The sequence below is a fragment of the Manacus candei genome, unplaced genomic scaffold, assembly GCF_025592945.1.
Source record: "Manacus candei isolate 608988 ecotype Guabito, Panama unplaced genomic scaffold, ASM2559294v1 h1tg000050l, whole genome shotgun sequence".
Taxonomy (NCBI): domain Eukaryota; kingdom Metazoa; phylum Chordata; class Aves; order Passeriformes; family Pipridae; genus Manacus; species Manacus candei.
The window spans coordinates 28,014,345-28,036,831 of record NW_026138098.1 but is presented as its reverse complement, the minus strand read 5'-3'; the positions used below and the strand labels follow the sequence as shown (position 1 = coordinate 28,036,831).

The following is a 22,487-nucleotide window of genomic DNA, read 5'->3' as shown; positions in this document are numbered from 1 at the left end:
CGCCCGCCGCCATCTTGCCGCGAGCCGCGCTCTCGGGACGCGGCTCGTTCCCGAACCCGGTCCCGTTCCCGCTCCCGCCGCGCCTCGGGAACGGCCAGGCGTGCGGGGCGGAGGATGCGGACGGGCCGAGCCGCTGCCGCAGCGACGCGCCGTCCCCGGGGGGCGGGTGCCGGCCGGCCCCGGCGGGCAGGGCGGCCCCGCCGAGGATGAGCGCGGGCTGCGGGCGGGAACCGCCGCTCAAGAGAGCCCGGCTCGGCCCCGGCAGCGCCGGCGGCGCCCAGGGACAGCGGCAGGACGGGCCCGCGGGCAGCCCCGCCACCGCCGTGGGGAACAAAGGTTGGTTTGTGCCGGCCCGGGTCGGCGGGACGGGGCTCCCCGGGATCCGAGTGGCCCCCGCCCTTTGTGCCGCTCCGTGTGGCCGTGCGGGGACGGGCCGGCGGGTCCCCTGTGCCGCCCGGGGCAGCCCTGCGAGCCTCTGCTGCCCCGGGCAACCCTCGGCGGCGAGGCCGCCTGTGTCTCTGCGCGGAGCTTCCCTGGAGCTGTCCTTCCTTCGGGCTGGAATTATTTCCCGCTCCGGTTCCCGGCGTGTCCCGTGGAGCCGAGCCCGCTGGTCAGTGCGTGCTGCTCCCCCTTGGAGACGGCGCTGGGTGCGGGATCTTTAGCTTGGGTCTGTGCCTGACTCTTTGCGAACTTGCACTGACAGCGGAAACCATCCCAGAGAGGTGCGAGCCACCAAAGGGAGCGTGTTCTGTAGGAGAGAAGGCGAATACTTGCTGCAGGAAAAATGTCTTTGGGCGGGGATTGTGCCGGGCTGTCACAGGGAGAGCCGAGAGCAATGACAGGAGCCCACATGGGCTGTGGCTGCCGGCCCGGAGCGCTGCTGGCCCCGTGGGGCGGGCAGGGCTGGCTGCTCCTCCTGCCGCCTCGCACAGCTGCCCGGAAAAGTTCCCACGTGGCTTCCTTAGTTTTGTTTCTTATTTGGAGCTAGCGCTGTCAGAATAAAATTTTAATGCACGACAAAGTGCCTCTTCCAGGAATAGAGAGGAATGGAGGGAAGGGGAAAAAGACCCCAAACAGATTTACTGTTGTCTGCAGCTGATGAGTTAAACCCCAGTGATCAGCAGGTAAGAGGCAACTTTGAGCAGATAATAGTTCGTAATTGTAGGTGTGCACTCCTACGGAGTTGGAAAGTAAGTTGTTTTTCTCAGAGGTAGACTGCGGGGAGTGGTTTCTTTTATGGAAATGATTTGGGGAGTCTTGAGTAGAAATTTAGACACCACTTTAAAAATTACAGCAAAGTCTGGTTCTGTTGTTTACCCTGAAAGTAAGTTTGTATTGTCTTTTTGTTGCCTGTTGTTTTCATCACCCTTTCTGCAGCAAAAAGCGATGCTGGCAGTGTGAAAGTGATGTGTATTATGTTGGCTGTAGGACTTACGTGGTTACTCAGTTGTTAAAGTTCATTTGGTTGTGATGCTGCTGCCATAATTTCTTTTATTGTGCTGTGAATAAGTATTTCTTCCTCAACACAAGTTTATACCTCAGGAGTTAGTCAGCTGCCTTTGAAGAGGTTTATTTGTCCCATGTTTTCACATGTCTTTTCAGGTTGTTGTTTTTTTTTTTTTCTGGCTGCTGCTTTTCTCTTACCTTAATTTGGGCTAACACTTCAAATGTAGGAAGGTGAAATTTGGTAATCAGAATGACTAATAGACTTCAATTTAGTGAGTCTTTAGAAGTAAAAATATTGTAGTTCATAAAATCTGTCCATTTTTGTCTAAGTGTGCTGAGGCTGAGCAGTTGTTGGAACGTTGATTATGGCACAGGTATCCTTGTGCTTGTAACCTACACATACCTTGGCATTGCTCCCTGATCACCCAGTCACATAATGGCAATTTTGCACTATTATTTGTGCCATTATAGAGGAACTTAAAACCATTTAAACATCTTCTGGAGATTCCTGCTCATTCTAGAAATTCTCGTGTCCTCTGATGAGGATATTTGATAAGCAGCTGTGGGAAAGTGTTTATGAAACAATGTCTCTTAAGTTACCTATGGCCTAAGCTGCCTTTGATACAAGTTACACAACGTCCATTTGCAGAAAAAGCCCCTAGTGACTGTTAAATTAGAAGAGCCAGATCTGCTATACTGATTTTTAAGTTCTGCAAAACTATTGTTACAATAAGGGCACTACAGATGTTACCTATCCAGTTGAAAGCATTGAGTGAACACTTTGCACAGTCAGCAGTAGCAGGTGGGTACTTTCTCTTGGCAAATGGAAGCTAGTTGCCACATTTGCAGAATTACCATTAAATAAAACAAACAAAACACAACTAAAAACTCATTATGCTAATGAAGATATTTCCAGTTGTGAAATAACTGCTTTGAGTTTTTTCTCCCTAATCCCCCACCCAGGTTTTTGCATAATTAGTTCGATTGAAAGCTTGTCTGAGATGCAAAAATATACAGATAAGACTGGAACTGTGTTGTTGGTAGTAAATCTGAAAAAATGCTGTCCTTTGTTTTGTTGCTGTTTTTGGGTAGTAAGCATTGAAAAGCTTTTCAAACTGTTTGTGAATGGAGGGGAAAAGAAGAAGTCCTTTTCGGAGCACTTGTCACTTCTAGTGTGTGCCATGGTTATATTAAGCCTTGTGTTTCCCAGTATGCTACATACAAATAAGGTTCTTGGATGGGTCCTCTAAGATGTCTAGTTGTTCATTCTTTGTTTCTTTTAAGCTATGTCATATTGCCTCTTTGTTCCAAAAATCAGCAGAAGGTTTTGGGACTCAGTGTGGTGGTGATTAAAGGTAATGATGAGGGCTGGAAACTTCAGATTGTCTTTTTTTTTTTCCCTAGACATTCACTGTATATTCTTAACCTTTTAATGATATTAAAAGAATGATATTGGATGAAAAAAAAAAACCCACCACACACAAAGCCTGAAATTTATAAAGATCATCACAAAAGCAACAGCAGATTTAATACTGCTGGTGTCTGGATGCTCCCTACAGTAGAGGTGCTAATGAGGATTTAATTGAGGTGTTTTATCCTCATCCAGTACAAGTTACTTTATTATTATGCAGTGATGTTGCAGTTTTATCCTGTTCCATGTAGTAACCAGTGAATTGTGGTTTTTCAGTTTGCAAACAGCAGACAATTACCAGTTGGTTGGAGAATAAAGGACCCAAGACAACGGAGTCCAAAAGGTAAAATGCACAGCATACCTGTTCAAAAGTTGTGTTCTGTGAGTGGGTCTGGGGGGAGATAAAGGTGCAGGTTGCCAGTATAGCTGGATAAATAGAGGCAGCCCCAGTTCTGCTGCTTTCCTTACCTTGGCACATCCTCTTGAGTTACTAACTGAAAGACTTTCACTACAAAAAGCTAACTAGTCCCCCATCCCTCTCCTCTAAATCCCCAAACCCAAACTTTTTGCTGACAGAGGTTCCTGAAGCATCTCACAGTTTAGATGAAAAAACATGACCCTTCCTACAAAGAAATAGATGGGAAGCTGCAGCAAGGGAAGGCAAAGCGGGACTTGCTTCCAGGAGCAGTCAACACTGGATCAAGTTAGCTGTGATATCAAACTATGTCCTTGGTCAACAGCTCTGCTTTCAGTTTTGTTTAAAATAGGGCACGAACAGTTACAGATTTTGGCTGATAGTCCTGTGGTCAGCTCACAGTTTTGTTGTTGTTTTACATTTTGGTTTGTCTCATGGGACTGTGATTGTAGTTTAAACGTGGGCAGCTTGATTTAGTTTCAGCCAGAATTTACAGGTGCTCAAATGTGCATTCAGGTTATTTTATGAAAGATGTTCCAAAAGTTTTGCTGCTGAATGGCTTCAGGTAAAGTTTGGTATTTTTTGCTAATGTGCTGTCCAGAGCAATGATTGTAAGGCAGTGTTAAAATTAAACTCCACAGAGTTTAACTATGTGGTGCAGAGCAATATCAGATAATATTTTTCTATAGTTGCCAGTAAATGTGCTGGTTTATTTTTCATCGAGTTTTTCCTAATAAATACAAATTGAAATCTGTATCAGTGCTAAAATAGCTGGGAAGACTCATCCTAATGGTTAATACAGAAGTATGCAGAGCTAATTAGAGGCTCACAGGTTGCAGTAAATCAGGGATGTTAAAAGGATGCTTAAGGAGGAAATTAATTATTTTTTTTAATTCCCTTTAGAATAGTGTTCCTTCATCCCTGCTAACAAATTACAGCCTACTCAGTTTTAAGCAGCAGATTATTCATGTAAACATTTCATGTGCCTTTCTATTACAATTAATGTCACAATTTAAATTTCAACTCTGTCCTTGTGTTAGATTTGATATCTCAAGTTGGCAACACATGTTGTCAGTACCTTTAAAGAGTCATTCAGATGGCATCAGTAGCATCCTGTTCATCAAAATTTTCAGGAACAAATGCAGACATGGGAAATTAAATTATCATAACATAATGCCCTCTAAAATCCTTTCCCAGCTGTCATCTGTTGCTTCAAGCCCCCTTTTTTCTTTTTTGTTCTGGAGTGGTAGAGGTGTGAATGCTCTGTCCTAACCCTGAGTGGTCTTTTAGAAGAGGTCTGTTATCATTCATGGAGAGAATTAATGCCTTCAGGAATCTGCTGAGATGTTCAGTTGCTGAATTTAGGATTGTGTGATAATTGCATATTTTCCTTTTTACTGTAGGTGGGAAGCTGGGCAATGACCAGACACAGAGTTTGGTTTGCATTGGTAATATACAGAGTTGTACCAATACATTCAGGAGAAGATACTGTTCAGAGCAGTGTATTCACCAAGACTAATCAGGGGTTTTTTAATATTCATGTGCCATCTAAGTAATTTTCTTTATCAATGCACAGACACACAAATTAGTACGTAAATGTGAAATGACTTTGCTATGTCGTCTTGAAAAGTTTCATCTGCTCATACAAAGTTCAGTTCATTTCTCTGTGTAACCATTAGGACACATTTCTATCCTGCACTGTCTTACACAAGGACAAATCAGGTTATTTTTCTCCTAAAAAATAACTGATGTAATGTATCTTTTAAATTTATTATCAGTTCTAAATATATTTTACACTTGTGCCTTTGTATGGTGATTTTTTTTTTTGAAGAGTCATGGGCTGTTTATAAAAGTAAGGGAGTAATTGGATGTTTCTGAGACTTTGGACTGTTGTGCCCTACTCTTCTAAAAGTTGAATTTGTAGCTCTGAGGGAAAGGCCCTAAGCCCACCGATTTCCTTGCTCACTGTATTAACAGATAAAAATGAAAGTTATGGAGGACTTTATCATGACTTCTAATGTTTTTTCATCTGGAGAAAATAGCTAAATGTTTAGCTATTTAGCTGTAACAGTATGAGGGTAGCAGCCTCATACTGTTTAGGTATGAAAATAAGGATAATAAATAGATTCCTAAGGTAAGCAACTGATTCATCATCTTTTGGAGCCTTTAAATGGAAATAGGTTGCTGCTGAGCTACATTCCTCAGTGCAGTAAAAGTTGTTGATCCTGGTAGTGCTCACTTACAGAGTAGAATGAGTAAAAATCTGTGCTTTCTATTGCTTTGTTATCATTGTTCCTTAAAAAAAATACTTACAGGAATTTCATTTGGAAATAAGACATTGAATTCCCTGACTTCTCTTCTGCAGCTCACACAGCAAAATTAATAACAATACTGAAGTAAATCCCAAGATGACTTCTATTAAAAAAGAGAACTTTTGTGAGCATGATGTGAAAAAACTAGAGAGCACTTGTCAGCAAAATTACACAAAAATGTCTGTGGAAGTTGGTGCAAAGCCTGTAAATTTGCTTCAGACGGGCAACGTGTGTAACTGGGAGGCTGAGGACAAAGACACAGCCTTGGAAACAGATCCTGTGAAGGGGCAGCACTCTGGAGACCTCTTTAAAAATGCCAACATTGATCAGATGCACAGAACTGGCCAGCAGGCCCAGAGAGGCTGTGAGGAGAGCAGTGAGAGTTGGACTCAGAGGAAGCTGTCATCAGGCCAGTCTTTGAAAACAGGAAATACAAAAGCTCCTTCCAGAGACAGTGACACGGGTGGACAGGTGGCTTCATGCAATTCACAGAAGCCGAAGAGTTGCAATTCTGTCTGTTTGATGGGTGAACAAGAGGAAGGGGATGTCATTCCAGAAAGTCCACTTTCAGATGCTGGTTGTGATGCCTGTATACCTGATCTTGGAGGTCCTGGGAAACTGAGCAAATGTCAGAGCAGTTCAGGGGACTCACCTGCTTTTGAGAAAGAGAGTGAACCAGAGTCACCAATGGATGTAGATAATTCCAAAAACAGCTGCCACGGGTCAGAGGCTGATGAAGAAACAAGTCCATTTCTGGATGAGCGAGAGGAGAATAATATGTCAAAATCCATAAACAAATCTTTTAGAATTCAATATGGGGATGCTGAATTGGAGTCTAGAAAGTCACGTTTTTCTGCCAAGGTCTGTGGAAGCTTTGAGGAAACAGATAATTCGGTTAAGGAGGATGGTCTGCATACAAAGCCACCTGGAATCTCTCCTACTCCATCATCAGAATTCAAAGGTGCAAAACAGAGTGTGAAGAGAGACTCCAAAATCACCTCTCACTTCATGAGGATACCTAAAGTTGAGGAGAAAAGGTAGTGTTCCATCTGTCTGCTCCATCTGTTATTTTCATGCTTGAAAATTTCCTGTTTGGCCACAGAACTTTGGAGGCTGGATGATATAAAGAGTTTTGCAAAATATAGTTTAAGACAAAAAGACAACTGATATAAGATTGAACTTATTTTTATTAGGACTGCTTGTGCCTTTAAAGGAGATGTTTGTCCAGTGACAAACAGTGAAATTTTTAAAATAATTTGAAATCTGTTAAAATTGGGGATTAAGACACTGTAGGAAGTTGATTTTCTTTATCAAAGTAGTGATTTAAACCATAGGATTTTTAATGCTTGAAAATGAATGGTGATACAGGAGTGCTTTGTGGAGTATCTTTAGCATTCAGTATTTAATTCAAAATACTTGAAGAAACTGATATTTTTTTCGGTTTTATTAGTTTTACCTTTCAAAAATAGTGAATCTTACTTTGTTGAACCATCAGTGCTATTGATGCTTTGATTGAAATAGATATGAAAAAATTCACGTTGGAAAGCAGTTGTAGAGATCTGTTTCTTTTTTTATTTGTTTGTTTTGTTTTGTTTGGCTTTATCCATAATTTGTTAGAGAGAAGGACCCATGGTTACACACTACAGCAATGGACATAGAAGCCATGAGCATGGGGACTCTGAACTCCAGGTGTTGTGTAAGGACAAAAGGATAATCTCTGCTCTGAAGAGCTTAGATTCCAGTGGGAGCTGAGAAAGTGAATTAGCAGCTAAGAAGTGAGCAGAAACAAAAGGGCTGTGTGTGTTGGTATAACACACAATTAAGTCACTAGACTCAAGTCCTGAAGGGCAAGGAAGGAGTTTTGCAGGTCTTTACTGGGACATGGTTTCTGGATGTGAGGAGCAGGACAAGAAACTTTTCCAGGAAATGGAGGAGAGACTGACAGAGGGTGGCTAATGGGTGGCAGGAGCTTGCATTTGAGAAATCTTAAGAATAGACTGAGCATGTGAAACAAAAAGAAAGGTGGTTCTTAGCAAATTCTTCATCCATTTTTTCTAAAAAAAAGTCTGGAAAGAGGGGTTTTCACGTTTAAAATAATGGCTTTAGAGAGTTCTCTTTTCATTAATTTAAATGAATTGCTGTTGAGCAAAGCAGCAGAGGTTGAGGCTTGTATTTTTCAGTGCTAGAGCATTGTGTGTTAAAATAAACTGATGTTTGAGAAGGGAAACTCATGCAAAAGTGGGGGTTTTTTTTGTGGATAGATGGGAATTCTATCAGTGCTTTACAGAATAATCAGTAAGGTAGAGCATGAGGCTATAAAGAGATGATTTTTTCCTTCTGGGGCCTAAACAAGATAATATGAAGGTTATAAACCTCAGTGCCAGGAAAAATAGTGGTATTGCCTATAGTGCTTAAGAGGGTGATTAGAAAATCCTAAAGGTTTACTACTAAAGGTTTTTGTTAGACCAGGTCTACAGCAGATAAGACTGGCCCAGGTCTTAACTTGCAGGGGAAGAAGCAGTAGTGTATGAAGCAGGTTTCAGACATCAGTAATGCTGTGCCAGGGTTGTGCACAGGGGCCAGGACTCAGTGTCTTATGTCAAACATACAACAGGTTCAGATTTTTCTTCCCCAAAACATCTCAGATCCATGCAAATACCTTTGACCATTAAAGACAATTAGTTCATCTGCTCTTGCCTATATTTGAATGTTGCAAGTGGTTTTTTTTTTTTTTGATTGCTTTTAAATGTCTACTTCCATTGCAAGTATTGTGTGCCTGACGTGAGAAATACAACCCCAGTGAGAAAGGGTGCTAAAGGAATTTGTTTGCTTTTTTTTCTTTTTTTAATTTTCACTTTGAGGAAGGAATATGTGCGTTTGTGCATGCACACATTTGTTTTCTAACAGCTGGGAAAAGGCTGTAGAAGGTAGCCTGACAGATGCAGACCACTGAGTCTGCCTCCTGCCCATGGATAAAGAGATCCTGTTGGGAAGGATGGCTCTGCAGAGGATAACCCACTGCAGTTCTGTGAAGGTGTTTGCAGCCTGTAGAGAAGAGTGTTTTGGTAGACATCATGTACTTGTCTGTGCTGGGGAGGAGGAGGTTGGTGATGGTGGGAGTTTTCCCCAGATAGAGCTTTATCCTGGGGCCAGAGCAAAGGCTGGCACATAAACTGACTCTGTTATGATTGTAACCCTGGGGTGGAACTTCGTGTATTTGCCTACCAGGTTTTTTCAGTGGAAATAAAATGTTTCAACGCATTTTATTTTGACAGCAGGAAAGAAAAGTGTGAATTCAAACCCCAGAGGCCAGGAAGGAAGATTGCTAAATATGTGCCACCCCCTCTTCCAAGCAACAAGAAGTGGTTTGGAACGCCGATGGAGGAGATGAGGAGGATGCCGGCGTGCGGGGCCCGCCTGCCTCACCTGCGCCCCTCCGCCAACCACACCGTGACCGTCAGGGTATGATGGCTCAGGGTGTCACCTGGCACCAAACTCCTTACTGGGCTGCTCAGCAATGGGGAATGCTAAATGTTAGGCTTAGATTTCAGCATCCTGCTAATACTGTTCTTTGCCATTCCTTGCGAGTGGGCTCGGGCAACTGATTTTCCTGAAAATTGACTTTTCTGATGCACAGAATTAGGATATTAAAATCCACAGGAAACATAATTATGGTTTTACTGCCTGTGTCTTCTTAGGAAGAAGTATTTTTGTTTTGCATGTGGGTGTGTGTGCTTCCTTGTCTGAGTTATAAACTGTGGGAATTTAAATACATCTGCAAGTAGAATTTGTACTTCCAGCATTTTCATTCTGTATTTTCATTTTGATATGATTCTGGTTTGGGTTCAAGATGTACAAAAGGTTCAAGATATGAAAAAAGACAAAGAATGAAGAAGTATTTCTAGCAATTTTACTGCTTCATTTTAGATTGAATCTGATATGTTTGTCTTTAATCCTTTGAAGTAGTGTTCAGTCCAATTATTGTTGAAATAAAATGTGACCAGAAACCTGTAGGATCATGGATAAATCCCAGCCAAAACAAAAGCACCTTGAGTTTAAACACACATTCTGAGACAATCAGTTCTGCCTGAAGGCTATATATCAAATTAAGTCTTTAAGAACATTGTGTTATTTGGTTTTATGTTTCTGACGTTCTGTGGAGAAAATTTGAAATATTGCTCTATCTATAATAATTTCTCATCCTTTTCAGTGTTAGGTTAAAAAATATTATTTCTGAACATGACTATTTGGAACTATATTTTGAAAATATTTGGGTGAAACTGTATAGATACTTAAATTCATAAATGAGAAAATCTTTAACTGGTAGTTGGATAGTAATTAAATATATTACCTTTACTTGAGTGTGTTTCAAGAGGTCAAATGATAAGGTAGCATTCTTTTCAAGAAGTATAATGTAAGATTAACAGATGGATTTTTTTCTAACTGAACATCCTTTGTGTGGTCAGTTTGTAGCTTACCCCTTTCCACAAAGGGTGGTTGTAGATGAGAGCTTTTTTAAACTATGTTTTTGCTTGCTTTTTATTTCTTCCATTTAGAAACTTGAAAGTAGAGTCTGAGCTTTTCCCCCCTCTCTTTCTGTGTTGCAGGTAGATCTTCTGAGGGAAGGAGAGGTACCTAAACCTTTTCCAACTCACTACAAAGATTTGTGGGACAACAAGCATGTTAAAATGCCCTGCTCAGAACAAAATTTATACCCTGTAGAGGATGAGGTAAGATTAAGTATTTACAGTTGTGTAATCAAATAACTTTGTTTACACATAGATGAGTTTTCAGTCTACTGCATTTGCTCAGTTGTCAAACTGTGTATGGAATGAGAAAATCAAGTCTGAAAAGCTGGATTCTGGGTCATGATGCTCCAGACAGAGCAGAAGACTTTTTTCCCTGGTAATTATTTTAGCTAGCAAATGAGTTGATGATGTGTATATTTCTATGCTTAAATGGAGTGGAAGCTTAAGCTCCTTATAAATCATGTATTTATTTACTTATGTGTTTATATGGTATATATATTTTGTGTGTGTGTGAAGCAATTTGCAATGCCAACAGATGTGAGTGAATTTGTAACCACAGTTTGACAGTGAGGTGTGTCTGACTGTTGTTCTGCTGAAACAGTGGCAGAGGTTAGAGTTGGCCCTGAATAGTTGGTTGATCTGGTATTTCTTGTCACTGCTTGAGACTTACTTAAACATACCCACTGAAATACTTCAGACTATAGTGAATAAAATCAACAAGTGTGTCTTATAGTGAAAACTGTGTAATGATTATTGGTACTTGACTCTTGAACAGAAAATTCTTGCAACCTCTATGAAATACACTCAGCCTTTTCATTTATCAATTTCAAAGATGGAGCAGAATATGAATTTAATTGATGTTTCAGAGATAACATGTTGATAAGATAGATCTTTCTTTGCCAGATGAGCAAGATGATTTGTCTCTACCCTTGTAAGAAATAGTCAAGATGTGGTAGTCTCAGAAGAAATGTCATTATTGCTTGCAGTGGGCAATATGACTTTCTGTTGAGGAAAAGTGTCACAGAATGTCTTAAATTTGGGTTGGCATGAGTGTCAGCCACAGCAATATGCTTCTGTCTTCCAAGCCCTTAATTTCTTGAAGTTACATTTTTATAAAGTTCAGTTTATATTTTCGAGTTGCAGATTTTATTAAGTGTGGTTGTGTTTTATCCTCAAAATTCACTTTCTTTGCAAGGAATGAATGGAACACTATTTGTCCCTCTTGAGATGGCATGAGGAAGAGTGCTGTGTTTGTGGAAAAAGAGCTCTATGAATTTTGTGAATGCTTCAATTAAAAATGAACTCTTGGAGAAGTAAAATGCAGTGGACTAGCAGTTGCAGAAGTTACTTTGCAGATACTCAAAAGATGTGTATTTTTAAAGAACTTTACAAATAAAGCAAAGTTTATTTAAAAAAAAATATGTGAAGGAAGACAATTATTAGTAAATGTGTCTTTCTGTTTTGGATAACTTAATCTGACATTGTTTTGGGCTTTTGCTTTAAAGAATGGAGATAGAACTGCTGGAAGTCGATGGGAGCTAATCCAAACTGCCTTACTTAACAAATTTACCTGCTCACATGATTTGAAGGTAAGGTTGTCAATTTGAAATCAAACCTAGGTACATAGAAGTACATTCAGGTTCTCTGTGTACTAATAGTGATCCTGTCTCAAGCCTATTTGTTTCATTACTTAATAAATTATTAAAAAAATCTATGCTGTTCAAGGGATTACCTAATGAATTGAAGTTCTCAATGAGTCCTGAGTGTTACCACTGAATTTATTAGCTATTATTAAAATTATTGTCTTTTTTAAGTTTACATAAAACTGTGTTTGTCCAGCAGTATCTACTAGTTTGTGGTAAATGTAGCATGAGGGCTTTCTGTAGCCAGATGGTAGGGGATGCACAGGTGGGAGAGTTTGAAATAGTAACTTTTGCTTCAGTTCACTCCACTAGAATTGCAACCATTCAAGCTGCTGACAAAAATCTGGAGAGTTTGGAGACTAGAGCTCTGTTGATAACTTGCAGTTATGTTACATGAATTGTGACTTGGAGCAGCTCAGAATTGGTATTATGTTTTTTTGTGAAGAATAATGTAATTTAGATTATACCTGAAAGGCAGGGAAAGGAGGAGAATGCTACAGATAAACTTTAAATGAATAAATAGTGCTTCCCCAGCAACTGGTGAGACTCCCCTTGACAATACTGTTTTATTTGGTATATTTTTCTTGTGAATTTTTTCAAGGTGGTGGTGTTGTACAGGGCCTATTTAATTCTGTTTCTTTAAGTCCCTAAACTGGTACAACTTCTACTATATTGCTAAGAGACACCTTTTATTGGTATTTTTAACAAGAGCAAGCATGGGGTGCAAACCATTGATGTTGTGTGTTGGCAGATCCAGGCATGGCTTGTCTTGTTTTGTGCCAGGAGGAAAAACCTGTAGACTGAAGCTCATTCAATGTTAAACCTAATATAGAGGGTTCAGTGTCATGGAATTGCACTGTATTAATACAGTGTTATGGATTTTGGTGGGCTCTGTGGCAGGTTTTAGCCACCAGATGGTGCTGTTCCTTCAACAGGGGAATTTCCTGACATGGTTTTTCTTCCCTTAATAATTATCTCTAAACTCTGTTTTGTTGTGCTCTTTCCCTAGGAAGCCATACTGAGGTACAACGTTGCTTATTCCAAGAAATGGGACTTCACAGCTCTTACTGACTTCTGTGAGAAGGTAAAACAAGTTGATGTAAAGTAGGAAGAAAAGTAAAATGAAAGTGACTACTTTGCCTATATACCTCAATGTTTTTGGCTTTATTTCCATTTTCAAGAGTAAAGGTTTGCAGTCATCATCTATGTGAATAGCTACTTGACTGGTAACTTCAGCTGAAACAATAATTATGCTTTATAAACTGGCTTAATTTTAAATCTTAAACATGTAATTTGGGTGCTTCAGTAACACCTAAACTTACTGAAGGTAAGGTGAAAAATGCCCTTTCTGTGTTTTATGAAAACAATCCTGACTGATAATCAGAAACTTCTAATTAAAGCATTGCTGGAGATTAAATGAGATGCAGTAGAAATTGTATTTTTATTCCACCAGCTCAGAAGTACTTCTAAAGCACATGTGCTTGTTTTCTTGGGAGGGGCTTGCTAAGCTCTATTAAGGTTCAGTGGAAACTAAATTTGATTTGAAGCTAATTTTACTGGTTGTGTGTGTAAATAGATGTCTGCTTGGGTCATGGGGTCAGAGGAGGTGTTCTCTCTGTTGCTCATTTCCCTTATGTGTGGGGGCTCTTTCACAGAATGAGTTTTCTTTAGCATGCAGCACAGTATTGTTATTATTGACAAAAGGTAGTTATAAAAATGCTGGTGGTACCATATTTGCAAGCCATGAGAGCTACTGTGCTCACCCATCCTGCTGTTTTAGTGCTCCCTCCTCTCACCTCCAGAGCCTCTCTTTTTTGGGCCACCTTGGCTTGGTGGTAGAGGTGTGGACATTTGGCCTCCTTGCTGCTGTTGATGCTTGTACCAGCTGAAATTCAGTTGGCCTGTTCAACTGTTCACTCTTGTGTTATTGAAGTACACATATTTAAATTAGAATGTTTTAAACTGCAAGTGCTCCTTAGTTAAAAATCTGACTCAGGGATGTACCAGGTTTGCATCATATTGCTACAAGAGCAACTGAGCTTGTCCTGGCATGTTCATATTGTGAATTTGGGATTTTGGAAACTATGGGTGATTAGATCCAGAGATCATCAGCCAGAGAGCATAAGTAATATCAGTTGTCTCCAGAGAAGAGAGGGACAATAGGGAAATAAACTGTGTTTCAGTCATCAATCTTTCACTGGGATGAAAAGTAAATTTCTGTATCCTGGGAATGATGATTTATTTGTGGAGTTACCAGATGAAGGGGGGAGGGCTGTTTCATACACAGATTTTAGACCAAGTTAAAGAGTGTGCAGCAGTATATTAAATAAGAAAGAGTGAAGTGCTTGTGACACAGTGGCCTCTTGTAGACCAAAGGAGCAAAATCTTAGCCTGGCTTGTGTTGTTGAATGTATTGAGTTTAGTGAACAGACCACATGGATGTGGTACATTTTGTAGAGGAATACTTGAGTCTTTTGTATTATAAAGGGATGTGTGAACTCTTCAAGATTTTTGAGTTAACAAGACATCTGCTTTCAAAGACTGTTTGCAGTCTACTTAAGCTCTTGAGTGAATATTGACATGTGTGGAAATGACCTAAATATGCAAACTGTAGTGAATTGTAATGCTTTTGAGTTTACTGTATTTGGCAGTTAGTGATTAAGGGCATACCAAGGGCCTGTGTATTTTCATGTTTATCCTACAGTTTTGAGAGTACAGGGGAATTGTTTCAGGTGATGTTCACCCAGCAAAGGTTGAGGGGGTTGGTGGAAAGGAAAGCTGCCTTCAGCAATCAGCCCAAAGGGAGTGGCAGTAGCTCAACAGAAGGAAAAATAGGCACAAATATATATTAAAAGAAAAAGATTAGAGCAGAGTCTGGTTGTGTAAATATCTACTTATATTCTTGGATGGTATTGACTTTCAGTGCATGCTTAGCCAAAAATTCTGTGGTCTGATTTAGAAGAGAGCTGTGTCCTCAAATCTGGTGGTGTCTCTTTTAGGGATTGGAGGCCACTGTATTCAGATATTACTTCAATAGGTCTGTGTTTGATAAATTATAACAAGCCATTTGTTGTTTTAACTTCTGATTATGGACACTGTTCACCTAATCTATTAATCTCTTGAAGGTTTTTTTGTCAGTCTTACATTGTGATTCTATTTTAGGTAGTTTCCTTCCAAGTTACATGATCAAAATATGCGTTATTTTTAAATCCTACTCTGTAAGATTCAAGTAAATTGTCTTATAATAACAGTAATTACCAGTTTCTTTGGCTTAAGTTTCTTTCCTTTAGGACTAAAACACTTTCAACTTTCTTAACTAATAGGAAATAAATACATAAAATGCATGTGAGCCAGAATTTTTTTCCAAAACAAGATAGCCTGACCAGTTCTGCAGTTGTTCAAAGTGTTGGCAGAAGAGGGAGCTCTCAGACTTCTCAAAAGATTCTTTTGAATGTCAGTTTATGTGTGGAAGTAAAATTCCTGTTTGTATAGTGAAGTAAATTTGGAAGCTTGGATTTTTTTGTTTTTTTCTTTTTAAAAATTCACAGAATTTATACATAGGACATAGAACTTGTTTCTAGAATAATGTACAAAAAGATCTGGGTGGCTTATTTGCTTCAGATATCTGATAGTTTTGTTGTCCTCTAAAGCGTTTTCACACTGTATTAATTTGTTTTGCCATCTGTCTGTTAATATTGACAGACAGGCTTAGGATTTATTCAAGTTATTACTTAGTGGCTGCAAGTTATTAGTGTAAAGATTTTTCTTCCTGTGTGCAAAGTTCTTGTCACTTGGAAGTCATCCTTGCATCTGTTTCTCCAGGCCTTACCTAGGAAAAGTTTAGGAAAGAGTAAGCAAGAAGTCGAAAAGGAAAAGTGAGGAAGCCACTATGGATGGAGCTGTACTGGAACCCACAATGTGCTGTAGATGAGCTTTTTTTATGTGAATGATGATGAGTTTGGTATTAATTACATGCTTTTGCTCAACAGTGCTAGGTACTGTAGTACTTTTTCTTTTTCTTTTTTTTGCAGATTTGCTCTTCCACTTCCAGGCAAGACCAAGTTATTTTGCTTTTTCCCAAGTGCATGAAATAAAAAGTCTGGTTCAGTCATTAAAGACTTATACCTTAGACTAATCTGCAACGGCAGCAACTTTATGTAAAGGAAGAAGTAGGGTTTTGTCATTTAATACAGTCATGTGCCTGCTTGTTTTGGACATGCTTTGGTTTTAAAGTCTCATAGAGCTTAAGCATAACTCTTCTTCTTACTTACTTCTCTTTCAGGAACAGAGGAGTGTTTTAATCTGAAAATGATGTGACATTGTATAAGCAGGGCATAACTTTCCTGAAAGGTGATCCTTCCTTTAAACTCAGTTTTAGTTGCATAGTATACAAGAACTTAAGTCAGTAGGATTTATGTTGTGAAGCTTCAGGAACCTTGATGTTAGAGAACCTCTGTTATCCTTAAAATCAGAGTTAGCATTTAGGATTCCCCAAGTACCTGTTTAAAATGTCACTTGTGAAATGATGTCTGTATGCTGTTCAGTGCTGAAAAGGATTATATCCAATACTTAGGCATGTGATTAGAAGACAAACTGTAGTCTTTGGTGCTTATTTGTGTATTGGAAATTGCCAATAGTTTTGATGTAAGTTTGATTGATCCTCTTAAGTGTAGACCAGAGATTGAGTTCAGGTAAATTTGTGTGGCATGGACATGATTATCTCTGAGCTTCTGTGAGTCATCAGAAAAATGGATCACAATACATCCTGGAGGGTACAGTACATTGTATCCATAACTGTTTTTGTTCTTCTGGACTCTTTGATCTTGATCATCTCAGTGGAAAGTTTGTATCTGTGAAATGGAGATGATCCAGTGAGAGGAGTGGAGAATGGTGTAAAGGTATCTAATAGTTCCCATATGAGGAATGTCTAAATAAGTTGGGAGAATTTCACCTTTTCATCTTGGCAAGAGAGATGTGAGTAATGGGTATAACAGTGGTGCCCAAAATGAATGTAGGAGAGGGTAAAGAGGAAATGGCTGTGCTTTCTTCTAGTACAGCAGTTAAGGGACAGCAGCTGAGTGTTCCTACCAGGTAAAGGTTTCAACACCAGACTAAAGTAATTACTTACTGGAGTACTGAACAGAAGGCTGTGGAACCCCTTGTCATGGGACATAGAGGATGCTGTGGCCTTACATCAGGTTTTGAAGGGATTTGGAGAAGTTGCTGTAAGAAAAATCCCATTGACACCGACACAGGTACTGCGATGGACTCTGGAAATGTCTCAGGCTGATTACTGCAAGCGAAGTGTGTTGTGAGGAAGTGCTGCTGAGTACTTGGGTTTCTTGCTGTTAGACTTTTTGAGGCATCTTTTCTTGATGGGCTTTGATGAACTTTTGTCCATTTTTATGTTCTTATGACTTTTCTGAGTTGAAGCTGAGATAGAAGTGGCTTTGTCATGCAGGGCCCGTTGTGGTGTAGCATTGGTATGAGGTGTTGCTGACAGAAAGGCATGGGCTCTATACACTGCCCTCTTTTAGGAGGAAAACATAATAAAGGTAATTGACATTTTAAATGAACCTCTCTTGAAGGCACTTCTGTCTTTTCAAATTTGCTTTTCCAGGCTCTCTGTAGAACTTTAAACCCTTGGTGCCTACTTGACTCAAGTAGGAATACTTAAAGGGGATATGTTATCAGTATCTTTACAAAGACACTCTTCACTATATACTACTCAGTTTCCAACTGTTAGATTTGGCTTTTAGTGTAGGAAGAAGTGTGTGTGTGGGTCTACAGTGCCTGTGTATGGATGGCTTGTGGTCTTTTCGTCTTCTGAGAAAGCTGTTTGAAGCCAATCAATCTATTTAATGACCAGAAATTGCATATTTGCTCTTGATTCCCATATAAATTAGGCATTGAGGAAATCTTTTTATATTATGAAAGAAGCTGTCTTAACTTTTACATTTGGATGTTTCTATCAGATTGAAAGAAACATGACAATGCTCTTTAAAAAGACCAGTCTCTTCCCTGTCTATACTTAATTACAGAGAAGGACCTTCAGCATGAAGGAAGAACATACCAGAGCACTTTATCTGTGCTCCTTTTTCTCCTTTTCCAGTCAAGCATGAGTTCACTGGTTTTTGCCTCAGAATTGACTGTTAGCAGTTGGGGTTTTTTATGGCAGAAATTTCAGCTTATCCTAAAATCTGATAAAAAGCCATGTAGAAAGAAAACAAAGTCACTTGCCAAGCTAAAGGAATATATTGCAATTTTTCTTCACCCTTTAGTTACACTTTTACATGGTATCGAATATAGACTTTTCAAAATGTTTCCCTTACAATTACAGCTGTAATTAGTTTTGAAAGAGGATTAGAAAAGAAGTTCCATTTCTCACTTCTTTCCACTAAAACTTGCATGATAATACTTCTGTATACTAGACCCTTTTAAAAGTCCAGAACAGCTGTGATGTGAGGCTTTGTTGCCATCTGCTTTTACATGCAAGTGTCTATGAAAATTTCTGGAATCTCACTAAATGCCTCTTTCAAATTTTCTATAAATGTCATTTAAAAATACATAAACTTATTAATATATAACATGAAAGATAAATATACAAAGAAATTCATGTATAAATACAACTTTTTATATTTTACACAAATATTGCACATCTGTATTACAAATGTTTTGCTCTTCCAAAAGTTTGGTTTCCTTCTCTTGAAAAATTGAAGTTAATTATTGTACTAGAAATGATTTTTTGTTTGCACAAATGCTTACTATTTAAATTTTGGCCTAGCAATATTTTTATATGGATGTGTGCTTTCTAAGATACCACTTTTTCTACTGTAGGTGATCCACACAGATTCCAGAATATAGGAGAATATTCTTAAAGTGAGGAGTGGTGTAGCATGTTACAATCAGTCTTGTTTCTGTTAGTTTATGCTTTGCACTTTTGAATAATAAGTAGAAGATAACTAATATATTTCACTGAAGCACCTAGCACGTGTGTGTTGCTGAGTCGTGGTATAAACCTGGAAAATCTGGGATAATATCTGCAGAATGTGCTTAGTGCCTTTTTTGGCCAAACTGTAGCATACATTTAAATGTATACTACAACATAGTATACTGGCACATTTGGCCTGGACTTGTTACTTTTCAGAAAATGTCAGATGCAGGTAATTGATTTAAGGTAGAGAATACTTAATGTTTGAGAACTGAGGAAGACAGTCAGATGTGCAAATAGTGGCAGTGTGTCTGCTTCCTCTCTGAGAAGAGTTGGTTGCATTTTGATAGCACTGAATAAAATTAACTGTTTTGTCAATTAAATACTCAGAATGTGGCAGAACCACACAGCCTTTGTGTGTGTGTGTGGTCTTATCCTTAATAACCTCAAACTTTACTTGAGAAATTTTGGAAATCATCTGGACAATTTTGGAAATTATGCTTCCATTTTTTTACCATTATTTCAAACTTTCATCTGAAAAAACACATCTGAAGATGATGCAAATGCATTATAGTCTAGTTGGATTATGGTTGAGCTCTGGATTTTCATTGAATTGAAAAAGACCAAACACAAAACACCCACTACAGTTAAGTATGTGCATATCTTGGTAAATTTTTATGTTCTAATAAGGCTTCACCTCGTTCCTGTCTCCTTGGTCTTAAGAACCATGTCAGTCTTTCTGGTATGTTTTGTTGTTTGAATGACCTGCTTGAAAAAAATGATTACTTTAATCAGTGATACTGGAATAGAAGGAATTTTGAAGTACCAAATTGTTCTGGTGACTGGGTTTTTGATAAGTCATTTTTATAATTGTCTGGACAGCACTAACAGAAGTGAGCATTGTACAGAGATGTCAGCACTACAAATGTAGGCTTTTAAGCAAGAAACAGAATGTCCCAAGGCTGAAAATAGCCTATCCAGTGCTCCTTGCTGGATTTTATTTTACTCCAGATGTTTTCAAGCAATTTTCATTACATCAGATTACCTTTGTAAAATCTAAACTGAAAAGGTCTTTTGAGTGTGCCATGAAGGGTTTTCTTTTCACAGTAGCAGAGAGGAATTTATTCCTGTATTGAACAAAAGGTGAGCTTTTCTGGGGTGGGGGAATATGCATTTTGTACACATTTAAAGCAGAAGCTAAGCATTGCAGAGGAGATAGAACACTGAATTACAGGTTTATTCTTAGTTTCCTGTACTTTCTTAGCAGAACAGTTGTGTATTTTTTAAGTGGTGTTTTGTAAGCTCTATCTGACTATTGAGTTGGAATTACCAGGGAAGGGATATCTGCACACACCACTGTAGAGTTATATTTACACTGTCTCTTAAGTGTTTGTGGATACTTAATGCTTTAATAAAGATCTTTATGAAGACATTCTGAGGGTCTCTTTCATAGTTTTTCACTGTATTGAGAACATTCCTGTTTGAAAAAGAAAAAACTCACAGTAAATATAAATGTCCTGGTTTTAAAAGCTGTCTTCTGATATTTGCCTTGTTTTGTTTTGGTGTCAGAGAGCTGGTGAATAGATTGATTTCCTTCCACTGTATTATGTGTAAGTCATCCTTTATGTGTGCCCACTTATCTACCAAATGACTGAGAGAAACTCCTGTTGGTTGTGGGGGCTTTCCTTAGCTGCTTTGTGCTTTTGGATTTTTTATTTTATTTTATATTATTTTACTTATAGTGTATTGAACTGTTAGGGGGGAAAAAACCAAAAACCAACCAACAAAAAAACTCAACCCCTCCCTCAAAACAACAAAACAAACCCTGATGGTCAAAGCTTTCAAGAGGAATGCTCATGGAAAAGGTGCACATGGAAGTAGAGAAGTGGTAAAGAGGCATTGCCATTGTTTGGATGATTATGAAGGCATAAATGAAGTGTATTTTAACTATACCCCTTTTTTTTTTTAATTTCTGCCTTTTCATATGAAAAACTGAATTTGCTTATATTGCTTCCTTGAGGAGTTTGTTACCAGCTGCCATGCACTCTTTAAAGAGCAGGTTTACAAATTGTAGAGGGCAAAGTGTGTACCCTGAATATGGTCTGAGAGTCTTATTTGGCCAGTATAATATTAATTACAGGATATTTTTCTCAAATTATTGGTTATTTTGAGTCTATGTAATACTGACAGTCAAGCAAAAGATAGCCTATAGATTTGATGAAATCTGCAATGCTATTGTGTTACCTTTACTGGATCCTTCTGTTTCCCCTTCTGCCTCTGCTTGACTTTTTTTTTTTTTGCATGTTAAAGAAAATACAGTTTTCATAAGAGTAATAGCTGTGTTATCTCATGAAGCTTTTACTGCCAAGGTTATCAGTTTCAAAAGTGGTTGAAAAAAGTTATATTAAATATCTAATGGCTTTCAAATACTTCTACACTGTGGTTTTTAGTAGATGTTTTAAAGTCATAGCAGTATTAAATATTTTTCCCCAAGTACTGTATTTAGAGAGGTAACAGTTTTGAATAAACCTGGAAACATTTTCACTCTTAACTTGTGTCAGTCAGGTGAAAGGTACTTTTTTTTTTCCCCTCCCATGTTACAGCCTTGCTGTAGAAACAAGGTCACTGTCCTCTCCACTCCTCTACTTCCCAAGAGTAACTTGAAAGTACATAGAAAGTAGTATTTGACTTTTCATCCCAGGACTCTGCCACTGCTTTGGAAATGGTTGTGATGCCTCTAAGTGATAGAATTCTTTGCAAGAGCACACAGGTAGAATCTGTTGGTGGCCTGTCGAGAATCAGGACTGAGATTTCACTCACTGGGAATGAAAACGATTGAGGGTAGATTTCCAGTACCTTGGAAGTACAAACTGGGCTTCTAAGGCCATTAAGAGGTGATTGAAAAATTAATACACACTTTTCTGTCAGATTTTATTTAGAATGTTTAAAAGCTTTGAAAACAAAGCAGCAATTGCTACGGGTGATACACCTGAGAGATCATTCCAGGGTTGGATTGGCAGAAGACATGAATGAGCCTTGCGGAGGGGGGGGAATTAAACAAAAATGAATTAACCTCTGCCTTGTAAGCTGTCTTCTTTTTTGCTTTTGAAGTGTCAGTTTGTGGGTTTGATAAATGTCAGAAGCATTCTTCCTCTCAAATAAGATTCTTCTCTGCATAATCCAGTGTTGCGGCTTTTTCCCTCTTTCCTCCAAAGATTACTTCATCCTCCCTTTGGTTTCTAATCAGACAAGTGCTTAAGAAATGGGATGGGTTTGACAGCTAAGTGTGTTTCCTACTGAATTAGTTTTGTGAGGGAACTAAAGGAGGCAGACGCAGTTTTGGAAGTTAATGAACTTAATAAAATGGGAACTAAAATGTTCACACCCCCCCCCACACTCCTTATTTTCTTATAGGTTTCAATCTGTTTATATGTATAATATTCGACATTATGGTAAGCAGTCCTTTTTACATAAGCATACGAGTTAGTGGGCTGCAGCCTAGTGTCTCTGTCTAGGTATGAGGTACACTAATAGTTATGGTACAATGTGTTTCAGTAGAATTCATCTTCTTCCTTGTTCAGAAGAAAAGGCTTTGTAGAGAGTACAATTTAGCGAAGCTTGTTTGGAGGTGTATTCACTTAAATATATTAGTTTTTAAAGTCAACCAATAAAAAGTTGTTTTGGCTTTTTTGTTTGTTTTCTTCCCAGCTGTTCCAACTAACAAATTGAGAAAGTCTGCTTTTAGGATTCTGTAATGTTTAAAAGCACTCATGACAAGGATTAGGGGAAGACGGGAAGTA

General features: G+C 38.8%; 1 protein-coding gene across 3 annotated transcripts in view; it reads left to right on the top strand.

The window, feature by feature from the left end:
* The first annotated feature begins 49 nt into the window (after positions 1 to 49).
* The window catches only part of PARG (poly(ADP-ribose) glycohydrolase), a 63,591-nt gene continuing 41,153 nt past the window's right edge, over positions 50 to 22,487 (top strand). The window contains exons 1-7 of one of the 3 annotated variants that reach the window (XM_051799808.1): positions 50 to 336; positions 3,134 to 3,200; positions 5,638 to 6,621; positions 8,863 to 9,046; positions 10,192 to 10,314; positions 11,619 to 11,702; positions 12,766 to 12,840. In XM_051799808.1, coding sequence (XP_051655768.1) covers positions 207 to 336; positions 3,134 to 3,200; positions 5,638 to 6,621; positions 8,863 to 9,046; positions 10,192 to 10,314; positions 11,619 to 11,702; positions 12,766 to 12,840 — 1,647 coding nt within the window. In that variant the 5' untranslated portion in view covers positions 50 to 206. Of the gene's footprint in view, positions 337 to 424; positions 1,125 to 3,133; positions 3,201 to 5,637; positions 6,622 to 8,859; positions 9,047 to 10,191; positions 10,315 to 11,618; positions 11,703 to 12,765; positions 12,841 to 22,487 lie in introns of those variants that run through there. The other 2 variants (XM_051799807.1, XM_051799809.1) reach the window with 2 other exon arrangements.